This window comes from Macaca mulatta, chromosome 7 (genome assembly GCF_049350105.2).
Source record: "Macaca mulatta isolate MMU2019108-1 chromosome 7, T2T-MMU8v2.0, whole genome shotgun sequence".
In the NCBI taxonomy this organism is placed as follows: domain Eukaryota; kingdom Metazoa; phylum Chordata; class Mammalia; order Primates; family Cercopithecidae; genus Macaca; species Macaca mulatta.
In genome coordinates this window covers 78,272,162-78,297,521 of record NC_133412.1, presented here as the reverse complement: position 1 = coordinate 78,297,521, position 25,360 = coordinate 78,272,162, and the positions used below count along the sequence as shown (strand labels likewise).

Sequence of the window (25,360 nt, the reverse complement as noted above, 5' to 3'; positions counted from 1 at the left end):
CTGGTCTCAAACTGGACTCAAGTGATTCATCCGCCTTGGCCTCCCAAAGTGCTGGGGTTACAGGTGTGAGCCACTGCTCCTGGCCAAGAATCATGTTTTACACAACTCTACCCTCCCCGCTTTTAGGGCACTCTCTCATTAGTGCTGGGACTGCTGAAGCCCATGGAGTGTAAACGAATGCCACTTTAATGTGGGGAGTCTGACCCACTTGTAGAAAATCCTGTGTTTAGGGCTAACTTTAAACATGCCCATAATGGTGAAATCTATCAGAATCCAGAGGTAGGTGGCAAAAAGCTCTCAATCTGGGCCAAATTACAAGTCATTAATAAGAAAAGTTACTAGTATTAGCTCTGGAAATCTTGGGTAAGGGGCTAGATAAGAAATATCTGAAACCAAAGGTGTCTGGTAAACAGCAACTCACATTTACATTTTAACCCTTTCATCCAAGGTCTCACCTCAAATCACACTCTCTTTTTCAGGAGGAAGTAGGAATTATGTAACTCTGAAACAAAAATCTCAAAATTATGACAGATGGTACAGATATTTATTTTCTCTGAGCACAGGTTGGGTCTAGGCCACGGCTGCCCCTGTAGCTCCCCTCTTGTAAGAGATGCAAAGCTTACTTCTGGGCACACCCATCTCCAGCTGGAGATGCAAGCAAAGGCCACTGTGTAAGGAGGCAAAGCTCTCCCTTACTGTTTGAAGGACCTCTAACAAGCATATGCTGGAGAGAGCTCTGACAGGGAGCATTTTACAAGGTCCCACTGGAGCTGAGGCTTGAGGTCAGGTCCAAGTGCAAGCTTCCTTCCCATCACAGCCTCCGAGCCTTCCTGGGGCGGCAGCCGTTGTGCGGGATTGGGGTGTTGTCTGTGATTGAGATCACTTCCAGGCCCCCCATGGTCAGTCCGTGGATGGCAGACTGGAAGGAGCAGAAAGAAAAGTAGAATGGCATGGTCCCAGAAATGATGATCCAGTGTCTCTAGGCAGGGTTCGGAGAGGGATAGGGTGGGGTAGAGAAGGGAAGGGAGGGGTGACATGCCCACTGGCTTTGATACCTATAATCCCAATCCTATTCTACTCTCACAAACGTCTCCACCCAAACCCTTTAGCCAGGTTTTCACTGTCCCCCTCTCAAATCATACCCACCACTTTCCACGTTGTGCTTTACAGTCTGAACAAAGACTTCCTGTAGATCTTGGCACACCTTGGGTATCATACTTCTGTAGCTTACTTCGGCAGTTTTCTCTGCCTGCAATGTCCCCCACCACCCACTGTGCCTCCACCTCCCTAATACCTCATTATTCCTGCAAAGTCAGAGAGATGTCACCTCTTTGAGGAAGCTAAAGATTATCTGTGCTAATGATCATCAGGAAAGATTATCCTTGCTAGGTACGGGATCCCCTGATGGGCTCCCAGCACTCTGGCACATGCTTACCACGGCACTCACCAGTCTGTCCTGAGGGATTTGTTTGTGACAGTTCCCCCAGGAACCACCTTCAAATTCCCAGTCTATGGCACACAGCAGGCACTCAGTGAGTGTCTGATGAATTATACTAAGTGATCTAGGCTTGCTCTGAGGGGCTTAGTCGATTATATAAACCACCGATGGGAACTTCAAGCAAACATGGAAATCCACTAAAGGGTGTTTTCTAATCTCTCTGTACTCTGCTCTCAAGCCCCAGATTCTCACTTACTAGGAGGCACACACACTACGGAAATCACTGTAGCTTACCAAGCGTCCTGGCCCCAGGCCTTTCACCACAACTCGGATATGGGTCACACCTTTTTGTGTAGCTTTCTGGAGAGAAGCAATGAGTGGTTAGTGCCCCGGAGAGAGAACTACTGCATCCAAATCTCTTGTTACTGCCTCCTAGAGCAAGGAGGGGTATGAGCTCAGGGAAAGGGCACCCAGAGAAGTAAACAGGGAGGCAAAGGGTAGATGGCTATAGTGGAGGACAAGCGCCAGCAGAGAACACAGAATTTGGCAGGTTGCAGAATTCACGTGACTGTGATCTGTTTAGCCTAGGACAGCACTGCCACCTAATGGAGATTTCTAAATGTTGCTCAGGTTTTTCTCAGCTGGGCACATGCAGAATTTCAGACCATGAGGCAACACCCTAGGCTTCAAGGCTGAACCTAAATACCCACTTCAAAAGTATTGTTTAAAATCTCTAAGTAGTTAGAGTTGAAATTTTCTTTCTTGATAATAAAGGCAGTTCATTACAAAAAGGGAAAATACACAGAACTCACTCATGACCCACCATGCAGAAGCCACTGTGAACACTGACGTACTTCTTTTCATAGTATATGATCTGTCCATGGTTGGGCATTTACAGCATTTTGATTTCTGATGATAGTACATGCAATCAGTATTTTGGGGTGCCTTGCCTTGTTTGAAGGTCAAGGTTTTCCTTCAGGAAACACATCTGGTTTGGCAGTCTGAACATTTGTAAGGCCTGTGCTATAGTAGAAATTGTGCAGGCTTTGGTCTCAGACCAATCTGGGTTCCGATGAATGAACTGAATCGGTGCATGGCTCTGGGCAAGTCACACACTCTGAATCTCATATGGCTTATGAAAATGTGGATAATTCTGAGGGTCTCTGAAGATTCAAGATAATAAATGTAAAGTGTCTGGCACATGTAGATGCTCAATAACTATACCAATAGCAGCACCTTGCCGATTTGCTTCTAAAAAAGGTCTACAACAGTTCATACTGGAACTGGTATCGTATGAGTCCTCACGATACTATATCCTCTCCAAAGAGACTATCGTATCTCCCCCAACCCCAAACCATGGGTCTTTATTTTTATTTTTTTTCTTGAGATGGAGTCTCACTCTGTCGCCAGGCTGGAGTACAGTGGTGTGATCTCGACTCACTACAACCTCCACTTCCCGGGTTCAAGTGATTCTCCTGCCTCAGCCTCCTGCGTACCTGGGACTACAGGCGCGCACCACCACATCCAGCTAATTTTTCCATTTTTAGTAGAGGCGGGGTTTCACCATGTTGGCCAGGATGGTCTTGATCTCTTTGCCTGCCTTGGCCTCCCAAAGTGCTGGGATTACAACTGTGAGCCACCGTGCCCGGCCTATTTTTAAATTTTTTTGGAGATAGGGTCTCTCTGTTGCCCAGGCTTTAGTGCAGTGGTGAGATCATAGCTCACTGCAGCCTCAAGCTCCTGGGCTCAAGCCATCCAGCCTCAGCCTCCCAAGTAGCTGGAACTACAGGCAGGTGCCACCACACCTGGCTAATGGTTTTTAAATTGAGGGGTCTTTGGTTCTCAAGCTTTTGGTATCTTGGCTTTTACATCCTAGAATGAACGAACAGGGGCTTCACCTCTAATGAAGCTGAGAGAAAGAAAAAAGAGGAGCCTTTCACATAAAACCTTTTCAAACCAGTGCCCCAATGTCAGGGCATCTAAGCTGCCATGACAAACCCTTGCTTCTGAATGGGTAGTATAATGAGGATTCTCCACTCAGTGATGAGCTATGCAGAAAGCAAACACACGCTACAGAGGGAAGCCGAAGGAACACACACTTACCGCCGCTGCGGCTATGCCTGCTGTCTGTGCTGCGATGCCTGTGCCCTTCTTGGAATTCCGAAATCCCTCTGTGCCACAGGAAGCACGGGCAAGGGGCTCATTACTGGCAGAGACTACCTGGATCTGTGTGCTGAGAAAAGCAGAAGAAACACACAGGATACCACTCTTCTTTAGGGAAATAAGAGAGAGCTAATCTATGCCCCTAGAAGCCTGGGTGAGAAAGAAAAAGGAATTCAGTTGCTTCTACTTTGAGCTTATCAGATGAACATGTTTTGAACTCCTACAAGAAGTATCAGGAAAGGTCAGAATTCTCCCCTAAACCTGACTGAAAACTGGTAAGTCACATAATCTAAAGGGTGCTCCATAATCTGAGAGTAGTTACAAGTATCGCCCAGAAAATGACTTTATTGGGGAAAGTTTTAAATATACACAAAAGTGAAGAGAATAACATATGAAATCTGATGGACCCATCAACCAGCTTCAACAGTTATCAACTCTTACCCAATTCAGTTTCATTTATAAACCTTGTTCCTACCCCACTCCCCTCACCAATGGATTATTTTGAAGCAAATCCCAGACCTATCATTTTGTCTGTAAATATTTCAGTATATAGCTCTAAAAGGACTCTTAAAAAAATATTAGTAACATTACCATATTGGATGCTTTTTTTTTTTTTTTTTTTTGAGACAGAGTTTTGCTCTTGTTGCCCAGGTTGGAGTGCAATGGCATGATCTTGGCTCACAGCAACCTCTGCCTACTGGGTTCAAGCGATTCTTCTGCCTCAGCCTCCAGAGTAGCTGGGATTACAGGCATGCGCCACCACGCCCGGCTAATTTTGTATTTTTAGTAGAGACAGGGTTTCTCCATGTTGGTCAGACCGGTCTTGAACTCCCGACCTTAGGTGATCTCCCCGCCTTGGCCTCCCAAAGTGCTGGGATTACAGGCGTGAGCCACTGTGCCCGGCCTCATATTGGATACTTTTGATGCTTATGACACTATATTTCATGATCAAAAATTATTTTAAACAAGTAAAATTTTCTCTTTGTTTCTATTTTTTTGTGAGACAGGGTCTCACTCTGTCACTCAGGCTGGAAGTGCAGTGGCATGATCACAGGTCACTGCAGCCTCCAATTCCTGGGCTCAAGCCATCCTCCCACCTTAGCCTCCTGAGTAGCTGGGACTACAGGTGCATGTCACCACGCCCGGCTAGTTTTTGTATTTTTGTAAAGACTAGGTCTCACTATGTTCCCCAGGCTGGTCTTAAATTCCTGGCCTCAAGTGATCCTCCCAAAGTGATGGGATTATAGGTGTGAGCCACTGCATCAACCCACACCTTTTTCCTAATCGTCTCTAATAAGTTAACTTATTAATACAATTAAGATTATGCCTTAAGAAATCCTCAGATATGCTTTCGATTTCCCCTTTAGTCATCGTCATTCTATTTCTGGTCTGGAGAGCTCTGAGAGCTCACAGAAGGAGGCAGGAGAAGTGACTAAAGGGGAGGCCCGCTGGAGTCAGCCCTGAGCTTGGGTCATCCGCTTGTTTTCCTGGGTATGGCTCTGCCACTCCCCCTACCAGTTTCTAGGGTTTTCCATACTGAATAGATGCATAATTGCTTGTCTCTGTGACAGCCTAAACAGTGCTGTACAGAGTAGACCATAGACACTTAAATGCAGAGTTAGCCTATGTCCTTATTAGCCTGAAAGGGGGAAAAAAAGGAAATCCAATTGCTGTCACTTTACGTTTATCTGACAAATGCTGAAATGAATCCTAGAGCATTTCATCTGTGCCACACACTTTAGCCCATGACTCTAGTCTCTTGTGCTGGTCTCTAAATTGCTGGGTGGGTTGGCTGTGACCAAATGCTGATCTCATTTCCAAGTGGGGGCCAACTTGCAAAGTTGTCACTAATACCAGAAATGCTTCTGTTGCCAGCATATGTTTAGGAATTCCCTTGGCACTGCCCCCGTCTGTAAGCCACACAAGAACACTAGTCTTGTCACTTTAAACTCACCATCCACATTTAGCTCTACAAGGCAGAGGCCAGTGCACAGTGGCCCACAGTAAGGACAGTATCTATTTACTCGTTTAGATTCTGGTTAGTGTATTAATAAATCATATTAATATCTTGAATCGTATTTCTTTTAATTTATATATCATCCATTCCCTATCAGCAACATTTAATAAACACCTTCATGGTGGGACCATATGCCCCTAATACACTTCTTCCAACTATTGAGCAAAACTATTCTCAAGGAAAGCAAAGAAATCTTATAACTAGGAAATGGCCACCGTATGTCACATTTTCACGAAACTTGAATAAACTTTGTAAAGACAGCAGGTGGTTCCTCAAGTGAGGAGGAAGATGCTGCTCTACACTGGCGCCATCATGCAGCACTTAGCACCCTCACTTCTACCCCAGGGTATTCAGGGCCAAGCTTGACTTTCCCTTTGAAGCAGAAAGAATCTCATGCTAGACCTGCCCAGTGTTTCCCTTCCCACTTACTTGTTGTAGGATGCTTTAATGTGTGCAATTGGGATCTCCTCAAATTTCTTTCCCGCCCACCTCAGAGAGCTCTCCTCTCCTGGAATGGGAGGGTAAATGCTGCAATTAGAAGAAAGATTTTATTTAAAATTATCTCAACTTTTTAAAAGTCAAAGAAATACAACACATGGTTAAAAAACAACAGCTCTCTGCCCCCTGCTGCTTCTGAAGTGGCTGCCCCCACCATTCCTTTTCAGTCCTTCTGGTGCCACCACTGCATCTGTGACTACCGTGCTTATGAGGCTGTTTCTTGACTTGTTGACTTCAGACACATCTAGGGACTTTCTGCTATGAGAAGAGATTTTAATTCATACTCCCCATCTTCCTTGTCCCTGCTAGTATACCCATATCATTATTTTCAGATCTTTTGTAGGTTCCTCTTCTCACAATTTAAAAAATAGTCAAACCTGTTTCTTGTTTCATCAACCATAGATAGCCTCTGGACTTTACTTTATAAAAAATGAGACAAAAATAATACTCATATCATTACCATTAAAAAAAATCCAGAATCCCCTGGAATAAAGGACAGCAAACCTTTTCTGTAAAGGGCCAGATAGTAAATATATTAGGCTTTGCGGGCCAACAGGTCTGTCCCAATTACTAAACTCTTCCACTATATCCCAAAAACAGGTATAGACAACAGTAAATTAATAGGCTGTGTTCCAATAAAACTTTACTTACAAAAACAGGCAACTGGCCAGATTTGCCCAGTGAACCATAGTTTGCCAACCTCTACCCTAGACCAGTGGTTTTCAATGCAGGCTGAACATCAGCCAGCTGTGAAGCATACAGATGTTTAAGCTTCACCCTGGACTTCTGATTGGGGTCTGGAAATCAATGTTTCAAATGTCCCAATAGAATCAGATGTGAACACATTGTCTTGCGTTCAAGATCTTCCACTGTCTTAGTCCAAGCTGTTTTCTGGCTATTTCTAGCTAAGTACTCTTTATTTTCAGATGGCAAAAATTAGGTACCAATAGGGAAATAGGGTTAGTAAGAGAAGCCAAGCCTTGGACCTAGGAGATCTGTCTCAGTCTAGAGCTTTCCTCACCAAGCTATGATTTTTTTTTTTTGAAACGGAGTCTCGCTCTGTCGCCCAGGCTGGAGTGCAGTGGCCAGATCTCAGCTCACTGCAAGCTCCGCCTCCCGGGTTTACGCCATTCTCCTGCCTCAGCCGCCCAAAGCTGTGATTTTTAAAATTTGAACGCACACAACCATCCTTCAGCAATGGAGCTGGAAATAAACTTGCTGTTCCACTAGGCCTACACACATAAATCAGATTCATGTTTGTACCCACCACAGCCACTTGAAATACAATAGATTCCATTTTAGAAATTATATTATAATCTGAGGGCTACTCTTACCCCAGCCCTACCTGCTTTTCTAGAGGTATTTTAAAAGGCAAAACAAAAACACACTGGTATTCAAAGGTTACAAGTATATTCTTTCCTGTGGGTTTGACCTTATAAGTGATTAGAACTGCCTGGCAATCGTACAGCACATCCCCAGTTCAATTATCCTTCCATTCTCCTAGATGACTCTTATACCTTCTTTTGTCTCCTCTAACCTCCAACTCCCTGCTTCCTCACTGCTGAGCGGATGACCTCTATAGGTGAATAGAAGCAATCAGACTTTCTTCCAGCTCCCACTACCGAACATCTGTGCCCCCAGCCTTTGTGCTGTCTCCTGTTACAGTGCTCCACTTGTGTATTAGCCCCTGAAGGACGCTGTTCCCACAATGTCCCCACTCCAGTATCACTTGTTTTTTCCCCTGTATACTGCACTACTCCCAATGGCAAAACATATTGTTACGTTCCAAACTGAAAAAATAACAAAACAACCCTCCAAAACCTCTTGAACCCACCTCCTGGGAGCTACTGTCCATTTCTCTATACCCTTAGAGCAGAACCCTCTTAAGGAACTTTAAGGTACTGACTATACTTGCTGTTTCTTCCTGTCCTCTGCCTCTATTCTCCTTGAACCCATTTCAATCAGATATGAGCCCCTACCATTCCACCAAAAATGCTTTAATCCGACTAACTCCACATTGCTAAATACAATACGCAATTCTCTTATTGATCTAGCAACCTATCACATCAGCAGCATTTGACACAGTTGATCTCCCCACTTTGAGCGAAATTAAAAAACAAATGATCTCTCCTGGTTTTCCTATTATCTCTCTGGAAGTTCCTTGTCTCTTCTGATGGTTCTTCCTAATCTCCCAAATCTCTAAATGTGAGAGTGCTCCAGGGTTCAATCCTTGAACCTCTTCTCTTCATCTACATTTACGCTATTAATGATTTTGTCATCTCATGGTTTAAATATCTCTATGATGTCTCCCAACTGTATATCTCTAGCTAAAATCTGTCCCTTAACTCCATTTCTTTTTTTTTTTTTTTTTGAGATGGAGTCTCGCCCAGGTTGGAATGCAGTGGCACAACTTTGGCTCACTGCAACCTCTGCCTCCCGGGTTCAAGCGATTCTCCTGCCTCAGTGTCCTGGGTAGTTGGGATTACAGACTCGCGCCACCACACCTGGCTAATTTATTTATTTTTAGTAGAGGCGGGGTTTCACCATGTTGGTCAGGCTGGTCTCAAACTCCTGACCTGGTGATCTGCCTGCCTCGGTCTCCCAAAGTGCTGGGATTACAGGTGTGAGCCACCACACCCGGCCCTTGAGCTCCATTTCTAATGGTCTACATTGTATCTCCACTTGAATGTTTATTAAGCATCTCAACAACCCCCATCCAAACTCCTGCAGTCTTCCCCATCTTAATGACAACTCCATCTTTCCAGTTGTTTAGCCCAAAAAATTTTGGGGTCTTCCTTTGCTCCTCTCTTTTTCTCACACTGTATATTAACAAATCCTGCTTGTTCTACCTTCAAAATATGTCAGACCATTTATAATACCTCCATGGCAATAACCATGGTTCAAGCCACCATCATTTCTTGTCTGGATTATTTCAATAGTCTTCTAACTGCTTAGAGGACTCTTCCCAGCTTCCATTCTTGCTTTCCTATGGTTTAATATCAACACAGCAGCCACAGGGCTTACAAGATCTTGTCAGCAAGATCATGTCAACCCTTTATTCAGCAATTTCCATTGGCCTCCCATCTCATTCAGAGTAAAAGCTGAAGTCCTCACAGTGGCCGACAAAGTCCTACAGAATGTGGCTATGCAGGCCTGCTGGACCCCCACCTCCCCTTTCCAACCATTATTCTCCTACATTTTACTTGTTTTCTATTTACTGTCTTCTACCCACTGGAATTTAAGTTTTATGAGGCCAGGGCTTTTTGTCTGTTTGGTCAGGGATATATCCCCAACACTCTGAACAGTGCCTGGCATTGTTTAAGAAATGACTACAACAGAATCTTGGTTTAGATCCTTTCAGCAGCTCCTCACTGTCTTCAGTGGAGACATTGTAAAAGCTCCAGTGTGACAGACAAGACCCTTGACATTCTGATTCCTTCTTGTCTTGTTGGCCTCATCTGCCATCACATACACACCTGAACACACCATAATTTTCTTTTTTTTTTGAGACGGAGTCTAGCTCTGTTGCCCAGGCTGGAGTGCAGTGGCCGGATCTCAGCTCACTGCAAGTCCCGCCTCCCGGGTTCACGCCATTCTCCTGCCTCAGCCTCCCGAGTAGCTGGGACTACAGGCGCCCGCCACCTCGCCCGGCTAATTTTTTTTGTATTTTAGTAGAGACGGGGTTTCACCGTGTTAGCCAGGATGGTCTCGATCTCCTGAACTCGTGATCCGCCCATCTCGGCCTCCCAAAGTGCTGGGATTACAGGCTTGAGCCACCGCGCCCGGCCCACACCATGATTTTCATACCACATGCCTTTACACAGATGGTTACCTTTGTCTCCAGTGACCCACTTCAACTTGTCCAGATGAACTCCCATTCGCTTCTGAGCTCCATGTTCTTTTCTCCATGGTCTTGCCTGATTTCCTCAGGAATGAGACACTTATTCTGTTTTTTTGTTTTTTTTCCTTTGAGACAGAGTCTCAATCTGTCACCCAGGCTGGAGTACAGTGGCGTGATCTTGACTCACTGCAGCCTCCGCCCCCCGGGTTCATGCGATTCTCCTGCCTCAGCCTCCTGTGTGGCTGGGATTACAGGTGCCAGCTATCACGCCTGACTAGTTCTTGTATTTTTAGTGGAGATGGGGTTTTGCCATGTTGGCCAGGCTAGTCTCGATCTCCCGACCTCAGGTGATTAGCCCACCTCAGCCTCCTAAAGTGCTGGGATTAAAGGCATGAGCTACTGCACCCGGCCAGGAGTTAGGCACTTATGTTTTCATACTTCCAAAGAATGCTTACCTCTGTTATACTATTGAGCAAATTATGGTGAAAATGTTTGCATGTATGTCTTCCCTCAAAGACTGTGAACTACTTGTGGGGAGGAATGATCTTTTGTATCTGTATTCACGGCACCTAGCATCGTGTCTCACTCATAGTAGATTCTTGGTAAATGTTTGTTAAATGGATGTGAAGTTAAGTGGATGTGTATAGAGCATACAGAGGTGGTGGCACTGGTGGGAAGCAAGATGCCAGTTCCTAGGGCTGAGCACAAAATACACCCTGGACCATCTGTAAGATGTGCAGGAGCATCTGTTCCATCGCTAGCGCCCTCCACCTCCCCATTTTGTGTTGGAGGCAGGGAAGGTTGTTAGTCTGAAAAGATCTCCATCTCAGAAGGAAAGAACGCTGATACATGTTATGGACATCTCACATTCACTCATTGATTTAACGAATGTTCACTGAACGTTTACTCTGTACTACGGCTTATGTGCTCCTCACCACCTCTCTCAGCATTATCCGCATTTTTAGATGAGAAGGCTAAGGCTCAGATTTATTTGCAGAAGGTCCCACGGATAGCAAGTGACAGAGCTGAAAATTCACTGGTTCTGACTCTGGAGGGTGTCGGGCAAGAGGCAGGGGTTGCGAGTCTCCAGAGGGCTGGTCCAAGTGGGGCTCACCTGAACCTGGTGTGGCTGGGAGCCGCCGCCTTCTCTTCAACTTCCTGCTTGGCCGCAGCGTCTTGGAGCTGCCGGGCGTCTGTGTGGATTGTCCGGGCTGGCGTCCTGGCCACGACCCTGCCGGGAAGAAAAGCTCGGTGAGGACCACAACCTAACGGTCACTGGGGCTCGGGTGGCTCAAGGGACACGAGTAGGAGCATAGCCCTGGAGTTGGCGGTGGGCTTGAGAGGGCAATCATTTGTTACCCGGTTGTTTGGGGCCAAGTCCAGGACCGCAAGAACCACGACCCCACGTTTCTTACAGCCTGCATGACTTGAATTGACCCCAGTCAGTTTCCGTCGGCAGCGTCCGTCATAGCTGCGCCGGCGCCGGTACCATGAGTGTCTGTCGGGGAGGGGACAGAAGGGAAAGTCATCATACTCTTCATCAGGTCCACTCAATGTTTTTATTTCCATTTAAATGCTCAATAAGACTTTCATTGTGGTTCACTAGGGGATTCTTTACCGTTTTTAATGTTCTGAGATGTGGGCTCACCCCTCCATATGGGAATGGTTCGTTCTAGCAGTTCCGGGACTGAGCTCGCCCCTAGTTTGCCGCTCCCGCTGCTGAGGGCTCCCTGGGAGCCGCGGTGCATTGTGGGAGATCGAAAGATGGCGGCGCCCGTAAGGCGGACGCTGTTAGGGGTGGCGGGGAGCTGGCGGCGGTTAGAGAGGCTCTGGGCCGGTAGTCTAAGCTTTCGCAGCCTGGCTCTTGCAGCCGCACCCTCAAGGAACGGATCCCCATGGCGCCTGTTGGGCGCGTTGTGCCTGCAGCGGCCCGCTCTAGTCTCCAAGCCGTTGACCCCATTGCAGGAAGAGATGGCGTCTCTACTGCAGCAGGTGGGACTGAGATGCAGGGTTCAGAGTGACGTTTATTCTGCGTGACTGAGCGAGTAATTTCACCTCTCTGAACTTAAGTATACGGTACTTATCCGCAGAATAGTACCTATCTTACTGACTTGATTTGGTACATAGATGTTCAACAAAAAGTGGTTTCTTTTCATTGGCCGTCTTTATTGTCACCTTAGGCAACTCTTTGGAGAGTTACTTCTTGTTCATGCAACACAGTAGGGATCCTGTGGTGAACAAGAATCGGTCTCTGTCACTAGAAGTTTACAAGTCTGGAGGGAGAAAGTGTTTGTGATTGTGATGAATGTTAAGAAGGAAATACAAGAGGCGGTGGGCACATCTGTAAGATGCCTATGATAAACCTGCTCTGTTTTACCTTATGGGGCTATCTGTGTGAGGGGCAAGTGAGGAAGCATGGGCAAAAACAGTATAGTGGCTGTGAGGGTGTGAAGTCGCTACAGAAAGGGATTGAAGGGTGATATGTTTCCTCAGAATCCGAGATGTTTTTGTCTTGGTCTGTTGAGAACGATAAACTTCTCTTCTGTGCTTTTTGCTTGATTTATTCATTTATTTGCTCGCTTGACAAATATTCGTTACTCACCCTACAGATATTCAGTGTGCCCATACTATGCATCAGAGAGTATGTTAAGTGATAGAGATGCTGTAATGAGTAAGGCAGAAGTAGCTCTGGTTCTCACAGTACTTCAGTCCAGTTGAGTGAGAGGATCAGTCAGTAAGCAAATAGTCATACAACGAAATGCAGACCCTGATAAGTGTTGTTAAGGAAAACACAGGGCACTATAAGAGTGTTTAACAAATACATCACATTTTGATTTTATGGTGAGTGTCAAGGAATGTTTCAGGCTTTCTGAATACAGGTTTTTCTCTATATGAGAAATATCTCTCTGAGACAGTCCTATTTAAATTGAAGTCAGAAGGATGAGTAGGACTCTCCCAGAAGAAAGAATGTGAGGAAAAACATTCTAGGAAGAAGGAACAGCCTCTTGAAGGTCCCTGAACAGGAAAGTCCTTGGTGGGTGAGATTCTGATCAAAGACTGACATGACTGGATTGTGGTAAGTGAGCAGGCATTGCCCAACCCAGCTCTCTGTTTTTGTAGCAGTCTTCACCCCCAGTGATATTCTAACATTTTTGGCAAATTTAACTCAAGCCCAAAGTTCAGAGGACCTTTTTTTCCCCCTCTGTTTCCTTTCTGCATGGTGTTTTGATTGTATATCTGGTTATGTTGGGTGATAAACTTCTCAGCCTGCCAAGTGTGGCATATCTCTATTTTATTCTTCCTGGTTTTTTTTCTTTTAGTTTTGCCAGATTAAGGTAGTTTTTTTGCCCTTTTAATTTTCCCAGATTGAGATAGAGAGAAGCGTGTATTCAGACCATGAGCTTCGTGCTCTGGATGAAAACCAGCGATTGGCAAAGAAGAAAGCCGACCTTTATGAAGAACAAGATGAACAGGATATATTGCTGGTGCAAGATTTGGAAGACATGTGGGAGCAGACTTTTCTACAGTTCAAACTTGGAGCTCGCATAACAGGTTGTGATCTTTTTAGGCCAGCAAGAAGGAAGGGAAAAGGGGTATTTGGGTTCCCAAATAAAAGACAGTTGCTTGGCCCCTGCTTTGTGTTTTAAGTAACAAATAATTTCATATTCTCTTCTCTGTTGCTCACATCTACCATAATGTGACTTTAAAAGTCTGTCTTATTTTCGAGTGAGAGGTAAGGGTATTGGAATAGACTTTTCTCTCAGTTAAACTTTGTGAATGTTATCTGTGTTTAACTCCAAGTTTGAGACTGAGAATGGGGCAATTGAAGCCTTTTTCCACTAATTCCTGTGTTTTATGTGAAATCCCTCTTAAAGCGGGAGATTGAGTTCTGTTTTCCTTGTTTCACAGGTGAAGACTGAAGAACAGAGAGAGTAGGGGCTAGTTAAGTCAGTAATAGTATAAAAACCAATGAAGTAGTTGTGTTTGAATTAGTATGATCATTGTTTCTTTTTTGAAGACTCAAAATATGGTTTGCTATTCAAAGAAGTTTACCTCTTGATTTCTTACCTTTTAGTTTCCTCAGGATTGTGAGACTCTTCCCTGGAAGAGGTCAGAGTGGAGGTCAGAGCTAGAGAGATGGGTCAGAGGTGTAATTTGGTTCTAAGCTCTTTGAGGGCAAGGATTGTGGATCTTAAAGGAAGATTGTAAAACTCCAGGCTTCTTGGTTCTGGCAGATCACAGTCTTCTTACCTCCTCTGACCCCGTTTGCTGTAGAAGCTGATGAAAAGAATGACCGAACATCCCTGAACCGGAAGCTAGACAGGAACCTTGTCCTGTTAGTCAGAGAGAAGCTTGGAGACCAGGATGTTTGGATACTGCCCCAGGCAGAGTGGCAGCCTGGGGAGACCCTTCGAGGAACAGCTGAACGAACCCTGGCAACCCTCTCAGGTGGGTTTTCTGCCTTCCTCTAAATTCCGCAAAATTCACTTCAGACTCAGCCAGAGGATTTACAGGCTGACTGGGGAATTGGATTAAGGGTGGGGGTGGGAAGGTTAATGGAAATTTTGAAGTTTATAAAAATGTCAGGCAGAAAAACCCAGGTAAGGATTTTTTTTTTTTTTTAAAGACCAGGTGAGAATCCTTTGTTCCACTGAGATTTTAAAATTTAGTACATTCAAAATTGATATTTCTACCATTTTCTCAGCTTGCTTGTCTTGTCTTTGCAGCACTGCTTATTGGCATCACTGCTTGTCTGTTCACTCAATTTGAAACGTCAGAATTATCCTTGACCTCATTCCTACATCCATAAGTCCTTGAGTCCCTCGTGATCTGTTCTAAATAGTCCTCTCTTTGTTCTAACAGCTTTAGCTGTGACCCTCTTCACTTCTCACTAGACTAGGGTTTCCCATCTTTGGCATTATTGGTGTTTGGGGTTGGATAAGTGTGGGGAGCTATTCTTTGCGTTACAGGATGTTTAGCAGTATCTCTGGCCTCTACATACTAGATGCCAGTAGCACTACCTCATCCCCTGACCCCACCCCCAGTGCAACAACCAAAATATCTCTAGACATGGCCAGATATTACCCGGGAGTAAATTACAGTGGTTGAGAAGCACTATACTGAGCGATTGAATTAGAAGCCAAGTAAGTTTAACCTTGGTTTTGTGGAATGCCCTTCAATTCTGCCAAAATGAGCTTTCTGAAACACAAATCCCTTGTCACTTCTCTGCATAGAATTCTTAAAAGGTTTCCCATAAAAATTCTAAGTGTCAAGCATGGCCTGCAAATCTTATTTGCCCTGATCCCAGTCTCATCAGTCTTCTGTCTTGCTGTTCGTTAATGTAAAATTCAAGTTCGAACTTAACAAACCTTTTGCATTCCTTGAATAATATGGTCTTTCATGTGTCTCTGCTTTGGGGCCTGCTGGTCCCTTATGAAATACTTTACTCCTTCCTGGCCTGACTGCTCAGTTTTTAAAACAGCTTTTACATTATATGTTATGTGGTGAAACTTTTCCCGAGCCTTCAGGAAGACAGAGCTACTCCTCTCTAAGCTCCCATAGCACTGGTGTGTGTCCTTATTCCATTTATGCAACAGACATATAGGGTCTCAGTGATGAACGGTACACTACCCTACTCCCTAGGAGCTTGTGTTCTAGTGGAGAATACATTCTTTCACTTATGCCATTGCACTGTAATTGTTTACTAACACATTTTTCTCCCTAGTCAGAATTTTGACTTCCTTGAACATATGGGCAGTATCTGTTCCTCGCTCTGATCGTAGCTTTCAGCAAAGTACCTGGCACATAGGCATTTGTTGAATGTTGACTAAATGGATTTTGTGGTGCACAGCCACTTTACCTGCCCTCCCATCAGCACAAGTACCTGCTAATGAAATGTCAGCAGCCAGTGTGTGTTCCCTTGACTCCCAAGGGGCCTGTGTGGCCTGCAGGAGAGACATCAAGACACAATGGAATATGGTAGGAGAAGAGGTTGCTGCTTTCTCAGTCTCCTCAGCCATCACGTAGGAGTCAGCAGCTGAGTTTCTTGTGAGGATCATTGTGTTTAGGTGCTCAGCCTCTCTTACCGTGGAACATTCACAACTGATCCTTGCTCAGCGCCCCCTTCTGTTTGCAATGTGGAAAGGGGTTCCACCTGAGCACTATGCTTTCCTTTAAACATTGCCATTGTAATAAATAAATGTAAAAGAAATATATCAAATATATTAAAAGACGTATTTATGTTTAATAGATGCATATAAAATAGTGTATTGACTTATTACACATTTACTAATCTGACAATATAAAATGGCAAAGAAAAGCTCTAGCACTTTAGGAGCATATACTGTATATTGAAAAAGTGAAAGTGCACTCCTTTCCTCCCCATTGGCTCCACACTTCCAGTATTTCTGCGAGATGGAATTTCTAGAGGTAGAATTAATGGTTCAAAGGTGTGCACACTTCAGTTTTTGGTAAGTGCAGCCCAGTTGCCCTCCAGAATGTATATAACAATTGATGTTTTCCAGGAGTGGTGTCTGAGAGTGCCTCTTTGTGTAAACCTCACCAACGTATGAAATAGTCGCTTTTAAAATTTTGCTCATCTAGTGAGTCAAAATGTTCTCTTTAAGATTAGCATTTTCCTGTTTGCTAGTGAGATTCACTATCTTTTCATATGTTTATTGGTTGTTTGTACTTTTGTGAACTGCCTATTTAGATCATTTGCTCATCTTTGTAATAAGCTGTTTTTTTCTTTTTAGTTTGTTTATGTTTTTAATCCATCTCTTCCAGATTATAGAAAAGTAACATGCATTTATGGAATTAAGTTTAGAAAATTCAGGGAAGTGTAAAGAAATATGCCAGTACAATTCCACCACTCACAGATACCCACTGCTAACATTTTTTATTTTATGTGAGCTCACACTATCTATAAATTTTTCATCTAATGCTAGTAGTGTTTTTTTTTTACTTTTTAATATGAGAAAAGCAATTCACGTATGTGGTAAAAAAATTACCAGTGTCTAGTAAATGTAGTGTAAGATGTAATTTTCCTTTTTCAGAGGCAACCTCTATTAATAGTGTTTTTCTGTATCTCTTCAGAAATTCTCTGTGCGTATACAAATGCATAAATGTTTTGTTTTCTTTCTTTCCATATAACGGGAGCATGTATGTACACTGTTATGTGCCTTCCTTTTTTCTCATATACACTTTTAAACATCTTTTCAGATCAGCCTATTAAGACCTATCTGAAGCTTTTTTAACACCGGCATACTATTTTATAATATGTATGTACTGCAGTTTGTTTAGCCAGTCTGTTTTTACAAACAAAGCTGCAGTGAATATCCTTGTACACTCATCTTTGCTCATATGGGCAAATTAGTATATCTGGTAGGATAAAAGTCTAGAAGTGGAGTTGCTAGGTCAAAGGACATGTGCAATTAAATTGACACCTCTCGCCAATTAATAGCAGTTATACTAATTTATAACCCCTCCAAAATATGTGTGAAAGTACAAGTTTTTTCCTTATCCTTCACAAGCAGTGTACAGCTCAGTTTTTGAACTTTCTACTAATAATGATATATACTGTTGTTTATTTCTTTAAATTATTAATAAGATTCAACACCTTTTAATGTATTTATGGGCCAGTGATATTTATTTTCATGTGAGCTTACTATTCATGTGCTTGGTTCATTTTTCTTTTTAATTTGTTGGTTTTTTTCCTCATTGATTTTTTTTCTTTTAGAGATGGAATCTTGCTGTGTTGCCCAGGCTGGCCTTAAACTCCTATTCTCAAGCAGTACTCCTACCTCAGCTTTCTGAGTATCTGCATTGATTTTTAAGTACTTCTTATACCTTAAGATATTCCTTTGTTGAATGTGTTGAAAATATTTTTCCTAGTTTGTCATTTTATCTTTGACTTTTTTTGTGCTTTGTTTTTCCTTGCAGAAAGATTTAATTTTTATGTAGACAAATATAAATCTTTTGTTTTTCGGGCTTAAAAATTTTGTTTCTTTCTTAGAAAGGCCTTGCCCTCTCAAATAATATGTTAAGGTTTAAGAAAGCATCCTACATTTTCTTCTAATGCTCATATGTTTTTATTGTAGTTAGAAAATACGCCCAGCACTTCGGGAGGCCGAGGCAGGTGGATCACTTGAGGCCACAAGTTCAAGACCAGCCTGACCAACATGGCAAAACCCCGTCCGTACTAAAAATACACACAAAAAAATTAGCTGAGCGTGGTGGCACATGCCTGTAATCCCAGCTACTCAGGAGGCTAAGGCATGAGAATCCTTTGAACCCAGGAGGCAGAGGTTGTAGTGAGCCAAGATTGCACCACTGCACTCCAGCCTGAGTGACAAAGCAAGACTCTGTCTCAGAAAAAAAAAAATACAGAAAAGATTGGAAAATATTAAATGTCCATGAAATAACCATCCAGAATGAACAAATTTTTTATGAAAAGTGAAAATGTCTATGTTAAATCTTTGATCTATATGGTATCAATTTTAATGTGAGGACTGAGCATGGGATCCAGCTTGGTTTTTCCTGTCTGGCTAGTCAGTTCTTCAGATGCCATTTAGTAATTAGTCCATCATTTCCCCATCCTTTGAAATGCTGGGGTTATTAACCCTTAGTTATAGATTACAGATATTTTCTACTCATCCGTTTTTGTCTTTAAGTTTGTTTATGACTTTTTTCACCTGGTAGGAGTTAAAACTGGGGTCCTTTTTAATGCTTTCCATGTGACACCCTTTTTAAAGGTGGATGAACTTTGTTTTACAGACCAAATGTCCTGGTCCTTCACCAATAGACAGTGGCTGGGCTGAACGTAGGAACTAGGTGCTCTGACTCCCAGGTGTGATTGTAACTGCATTGCTGACTTTCAGTCTAAAAACAGTAGCTTGGCACATGGGAATGAACCCATTGAATCTGGCTCCATGGGCCAGGAAGCATTTGGATTGAGAGGGGAGGAGGCTTTTTTCAGGAATGGCTCTAGTCCTATTCCTAGGGATTGATTTTACCTCAGGGCCAGATCTTGCAGAGACCCCCTATAATTTTGGGAGCCAGAGTAAACAGATGTTTGTATCCTTACCGGTGATTTTTCTTTTCCTCCTTCTTCAGAAAACAACATGGAAGCCAAGTTCCTAGGAAATGCACCTTGTGGGCACTACAAATTCAAGTTCCCCCAGGCAGTGCAGACAGAGAGTAACCTCGGGGCCAAGGTGTTCTTCTTCAAAGCACTGCTATTAACTGGAGACTTTTCCCAGGCCGGGAATAAGGGCCATCATGTGTGGGTCACTAAGGACGAGCTTGGTGACTATTTGAAACCGAAATACCTGGCCCAAGTTAGGAGGTTTCTTTCGGACCTCTGATGGGCTGAGCTGCCTGTGGACGGTGCTCAGACAAGTCTGGGATTAGAGCCTCAAGAACATTGTGTGATTGCCTCACATTTGCAGGTAATATCAAGCAGCAAACTAAATTCTGAGAAATAAATGAGTCTATTACTGTGTTTGTCTCAGCTGATTTGCCCTTTGATGGTCCAGTGAAGAGAGCTGTGTCTTTCCATTTTTTTCCCCAAGGTGATAATTGAATACTGGATTATATTACAGTGCCTCACTGACTTACTGGGCCCAGGAAGAAAGAACAGAAGGAAATGAATTGACTTCCCAGAAGCCTTGAGTTCTGTGAAAGCTTCTCTAAGCCCTTGGGAAAAAACTAGTTCTATGTAGTTTCTTAGCCATTTCCAGTTTGTTTTTCCTTCCCTCTGTGCTTGATATGAAGGTGTTTTAATCTAGCCTGGGAAATAATCCTTCCTTCTTTCCCTCCTTTCCTAAAAACATTTTATTTTAAAAAGAATTTAGTCATGTCTTACCTTTTTGGAAACAGTCATGTAAAATGTGCAAGGTTAGTTTATCTCCGTTCTACAGATGGAGGAATCATGGCCAGGCTGTGACTTAGCCCAGAGTCATACTGCATGTGCCTGTTGGTGCTAGAGGAGAACGCTGACCCCCTGCCCCTCGCCTCTTTGGGGCTTGGCTCTTCAGTGTGTTGCTTGGGTCCTCACTGGTCCCCAGTGCCTGGCACATACAAGGCACTCAGTAAACATTTGTTAAGTGAGTGGAGGAGCATGGGGACCTCAGGCATACCTTTGTCTGCCCAGAATAGTGGTTTTAGTCTGCAGTCCTGGATTCCCATGAGATGCTTCCTGGTTTCCTCTCAGATGGCCTGGGTTAAACGGGCTGTGAGCATGTGAAATGGGATTTCTCTGCATCAGCTGCAGCCTTATGTTCTTGCCCAGGGTCGGGGAAATTGCTTTCTGTGATCAAAATTGAGGGGCCTAGTTCTGATATTCCTCTGCCAATCTTTTTCCTCCTGCATGTGCTGTCTCCCCCACATGACTGAGGGGAGATGTGCCCTGGCATAGGCGCTAGTGGTGAGCTGCAGTGGCACCTTTGGAGTGAAGCCTGGGTGCAGCCACAGGGCCAGGATGCACATTCTGGGTTTTGCAGTGACGTGTGTGTGAAACGTATTGCATATTCTTAGGGCCACGGGCACCTCTGACCTAGAAGGGAAGGAATCACCAAAGTGAAGTGGTGACTATTTTCATGACCATGCCATGCGTGTCTGTAACAACATTGTTTTTTTTGGTGGGAAGTAGCATATATGCAATTGGGAAATGGTGTCAGGATGACCCACAATTATGTTAGATTTTCTGCCGAACATTAATATTTTTAAATGATCGGGGACAAAATTGAATAGCTTAAGAAAAAAGCTGAAAATTTTCTAGAAGCACCTTCCTTTATTGCAAGTAGGGACTGGTTTAGTAGCTTCTAGAAGCACTGCTAGCCTTTGCATGATGTTCAGCTCTCAGGGGAAACTGTGAGTGGAATGGAAGAAGCTGTGAAGACACCTCACCCACCTTGTTTTAAAAAATTGATGAAGAAGGCCCTGTCCTGGATCACAGTTTTAATTTTGATGGAATGCATCTCTGCTAAGATTACATCTCAAAGGACCTACATCTCAGGAAGCAGTATAAGCCCCAGGATTTAAGGCTGCTAGGGACTGGTGTACAGGTGGTGGGGGTACTGCATCTGCATCATCATTAGGCTTCATTCTCTTTTGTTATTGCTCTGGTTACAGAATTCCATAGGTTTTGAGTGGTCTTCCCCAACCCCCTTTGCTGTTATTTTTGGAGTGTGATATTGCAGAATGCAAGATTTTTAGCATTATAGTATAAATAACTATATTTGCCGAGTGCCAGCTTGAATCTTCTACCGGCTGCCAAACATGACCAAAAAATTGTTTCTAGTGTATCCTTTGGGGGAAGATTGCCAGAGAACAAAATAAGAGGCGATGTTCTCAGTGTGGGAGGAGAGCGTAATGTGTGTGGTGCTGTGGGGATTAGGAGTTCCAGTTTGAAGTGTGTTTGTACAACCTAAGAGGAGAAATGCCACTGTGTGTGTGTGTGTGTGTGTGTGTGTGTGTGTGTGTGTGTGTGTAACATGTACAACAGACCACCCAGTTCACTGTAAGGATCCTTTGGTTGTTAAGGTTTAGCCTCCACCTCTTGGTCCTTGTTTTCCCAAATGATTTCCAGTCTCCTGGTTTTCACCTTTGCTGGTTCTACAGAGAAAATACTGCCCTGCTTACAAACTTGTTTTCATGGTAACTTATTTTTAAGGGTTACTTCCTGCTGGGCCTGTTCCATGCCTTGTATGTCCTTCTACACTTAACACTTTATAGGATAATTAGTTGTTAATCTGGCTCCTGTAAAGGTTGAATATCCCTTATCTGAAATGCTTGGGAGCAGAAGTGTTTCAGGTTTCAAATTTTTTTGGATTTTGGGATATTTGCATTGGTACATAATGAGGTATCTGGGGAATGGGACCCAAATCTAAACATGAAATTCATGTATGTTTTATATGCATCTTATACACACAGGCTGAAGATAATTTTATATAATATTTTAAATAATTTTGTGCATGAAACCAGATTTGTGTTAAGTACTTGATGTGTGGAGTTTTCCACCTGTGGTGTCTTTGAGGCCCTCAAAAAGTTTTGGAGTTTGGAGCATTTTGGATTTTGGGGTTAGGAATGTTCATCTGTACCTGTTGGACTTCAGAAACTGTGTACTAATTAGCTCCTTTCCCCATGAGCACTGGACTTGGGGTCAGAAAACCTGGATTTGAATTTTTATGACCTCAGTTAAGTTACTGCTACTGTTGATGACAGTGTAGTGACTCCTGAGTGCCAAGAGCCGCGTGAGCACCCTTACTTACAACCTATGTTGTTATTTAAACCAGCAGGGCAGGCATCTTTATCCCTACTTTATACATGAGAAATAAACTCAAGTTAGTTAGCTTACTTAGAGTTACTTCCTAGTAAGAAGTGTGGCCAGAATGCAAACCTACACCTGTATACAAAGGTAGTTCTTTTTTTTTTTTTTTCCGAGATGGAGTCTCGCTCTGTTGCCCAGGCTGGAGTGCAGTGGCCGGATCTCAGCTCACTGCAAGCTCCGCCTCCTGGGTTTACGCCATTCTCCCGCCTCAGCCTCCCGAGTAGCTGGGACTACAGGCGCCCGCCACCTCGCCCGGCTAGTTTTTTGTATTTTTTAGTAGAGACGGGATTTCACTGGGTTAGCCAGGATGGTCTCAATCTCCTGACCTCGTGATCCGCCGGTCTCAGCCTCCCAAAGTGCTGGGATTACAGGCTTGAGCCACAGCGCCCGGCCCAAAGGTAGTTCTTAACCTTACCTTTCTCCATCTATAAAATGAAGATGATACTACTCAGGTAATGTGATAAGTTATGTGAGAGTACTTAGCACCATATATGGCTTGTTATAAACACTCAGTAAATGTTTCCCTCATTCCAACATACTTAGGCTCCTGAATTCTCCTTCATTTAGCTGTAACATCTTTAGCTTTTACAACTCCCATTCTCATCTTTTCTAGGTTATACATTGTGGCAACCAAGCATTTCTGACCTATTTGGAAAGGGATGTGAGTAATTTGGACATTAATGGATTCCATCAGCTGATCTCAAAATGGGTGTGTGGCAGGTCAGTCCCATAGCCAGCCGCAGCCAGCTGGTTGGGCATGTTAGCTCTGTCCCACCCTGGGCCAGGAAATCCAGAGCCACTGTTAGGCACAGGCTTATGGGCACTAAAAACAATGGATTTGCTGACCCGTTCTATTACCCCAACGGGAAAAGGAGTGCAGCTGAAAGGTCAGCAGCGCAATTATTGAAAGCTCACAGATCGCTAAGCTTCAAACACACATAGCAAGATAAAGCCTGTTTGCCTGAAATCTCAGGGTAGCCTCAGCCTCTGCCCTTCTCCGCTTTATTTTCTAGAAGCCCATAGAGCCTGTCACTTTAGGCTATCAGTCACCTTTCACCTGCCTTGGCATTTCGGTGCTTAAAACAGGGAGTGAAGGAGGAAAGTGTTCTCTCTGTGGCCAGAATAGGTGCTGTTAAAGGTTCAGGGATAGGTCCAGATAGTTGAATCACTGCTGTAGCTGAGGGGCTGGGGCTGGGAGGTCCCCTGCAAGTCAGGAGGTAGGCACTGCCAGGGAGGGTCTTACTAGCCTAGAGCAAGGCATAGGTGCACATGTGCACACATACATCCCAGCCATCCTAACCTAAGCCACTCTGAAGTGGGCCTGAGAAGCTGGCCCCAGGTTTTATTCAGAGGCTTTGGCAGTACAAACAGAGCAGTGATTGCCCAAGTGTCAGATACCAGGCCCCAGGTAGCTGCTAAGTGGCTAAGGTGGGTAGGGGAGAGACTCCCAGGTTCTCCTTTGGCCCAGTAGGGTAAAACTTTCCTAATAGAGTCAGATGAGGGCACTGAGGCTAGGGCCTTTGGGGATGACAGGGCTAATAGACAAAGTTGAGAACACCCTGGGTCTAAGGGGTTTGGGACACACCTCCAGGTCAGAAAGCCTTGGGGTAGATCAGGCTGAGAAAAGGAGAGAGAGGATATCCCCAGACCGAGAAACCAGATGGGGGCCCAGAGTAGAAGGCAGGGCTTTATGACAGCTGGAGTAGGCTCATACACATGAGCACCACAAGGTGGCAGGGTTTGCCTGGCATCTGCTCTTCCGGAAGTAGGCTGTCTCTGGAAACCTTCACAGCGCCTGGCCTTAGGCTGCTGCCCTTGGAGAAGCTTCCTATCTCAGGCTGAGCAGAGTCCCCGGAGCTGGCTTGCAGCCAACCAGGATAGATGTGGGGCACTCATGGCCATCCACCTCCATGCATCAGCTCCAGGGAGTGCCACAGATAGATGCTGTGCCCTTGGAAGGGGAGGGGACCCAGACTGCCATGTGTTAGGACCACTTCATGTAGCCTTGTGCTAGGCCTGCATGTCCACAACATAATCTGACTCACCTAAGAATTATGCTGGTCCTGTGTGGCATTTTTAGATCCGCAGACAAACTTGGAGAGGGGAGGAGATCCTGTGAAGATCTCAGTCTATGCTTGGCAGAGCCAGGATTTGAACCCAGAGCTATGTGATTCTAAAGCCACCCATTGTCCCATGTTGCCTGGACCCTGCCTTTGGATCATGGAATTCCTGAACTGGTCATGGAGGAGCAATCTACTGCAGGCTCATGGACCCCTTGGAAAGCCTGAACTGGGGTGATTTGTGAGAACATGAAGAGGATTGATGTGGAGAACAGTGAGGCTGAAGGGATTGAAATTATTTGAACTTGGAGAAGAGAATGATGAGAGTCATGGTTTTTGAGTGTGTATATGACTTACACAGAGGATGTCGATTAGTCATCTTGGTCTGAATTAGAGGAAGTAAGCAAGCTTTAAAATGCAACAGTAGGAATTTTGAGAAGTTACACATGGGAAGAATTCCTTGACATTTAGGATTATTAAATATTAAACTGAATTTTTTTTGAAGATGCTAATTCTTAGTACAAAAATCAACAGTTAAAGCTCAATTTGGGAAAGCCAATTGGTAACAGTCGGTGAGAATCTCCATGAGTATTAAAAATAAAGAACAAATGTCATTAAAAATAAGGTCAGTTCTAAATAGTCCAATAGATTAGTCTTTTCCAGTTTGTCAATCACCTCACCACATTTTCTACAAGATAGTAAATCTTGATGACAAGGAAAAATCTCAGAGAGAATTCTTGAAACATCCCGGTTAACCCTTCAACAAATATTTGTGGAGGAGGTTGCTTTACAGCCAAGTACTCGGAATAAAATGGAGATCAAAATACTCTTGGCCAACATCTTCAGTTTAGTGCTGAGGGTGGGGGTGGAACCACACCTGTCAACAAGCCAAAGGGAGCTGCGCTGTGCACCAACCCTGTGAGGGCCTCAGAGCAGGCCTCAGAAGAGGGGAGGGAGTCAGGGAATAGAGGAGAGTGGGAATCGCGTGCACAAAGCCCAGAGAGGCCTAGAA

At 44.1% G+C, this 25,360-nt stretch overlaps 2 protein-coding genes across 5 annotated transcripts; one reads left to right on the top strand and one right to left on the bottom strand.

Annotated features, from left to right (window-relative positions):
* Window positions 1–525: 525 nt before the first annotated feature.
* MRPS11 (mitochondrial ribosomal protein S11) lies at window positions 526–11,394 on the bottom strand. 4 transcript variants are annotated; one of them, XM_015142939.3, is made up of 6 exons: window positions 11,317–11,391; window positions 9,949–11,188; window positions 6,048–6,146; window positions 3,542–3,671; window positions 1,733–1,798; window positions 526–919 (listed from the first exon to the last, which is right to left on the bottom strand). In XM_015142939.3, exons 2-6 carry the CDS (start codon window positions 10,023–10,025, stop codon window positions 812–814), a joined length of 480 nt encoding a protein of 159 aa, XP_014998425.1. In that variant the 5' UTR covers window positions 10,026–11,188; window positions 11,317–11,391; the 3' UTR covers window positions 526–811.
* A 316-nt stretch (window positions 11,395–11,710) lies between these two features.
* MRPL46 (mitochondrial ribosomal protein L46) lies at window positions 11,711–19,468 on the top strand. The gene is made up of 4 exons (XM_001088970.5): window positions 11,711–11,949; window positions 13,323–13,509; window positions 14,233–14,406; window positions 19,072–19,468. The coding sequence occupies exons 1-4, from the start codon at window positions 11,722–11,724 to the stop codon at window positions 19,320–19,322; spliced, it is 840 nt and encodes a 279-aa protein (XP_001088970.3). The 5' UTR covers window positions 11,711–11,721; the 3' UTR covers window positions 19,323–19,468.
* The last annotated feature ends 5,892 nt before the right edge of the window (window positions 19,469–25,360 follow it).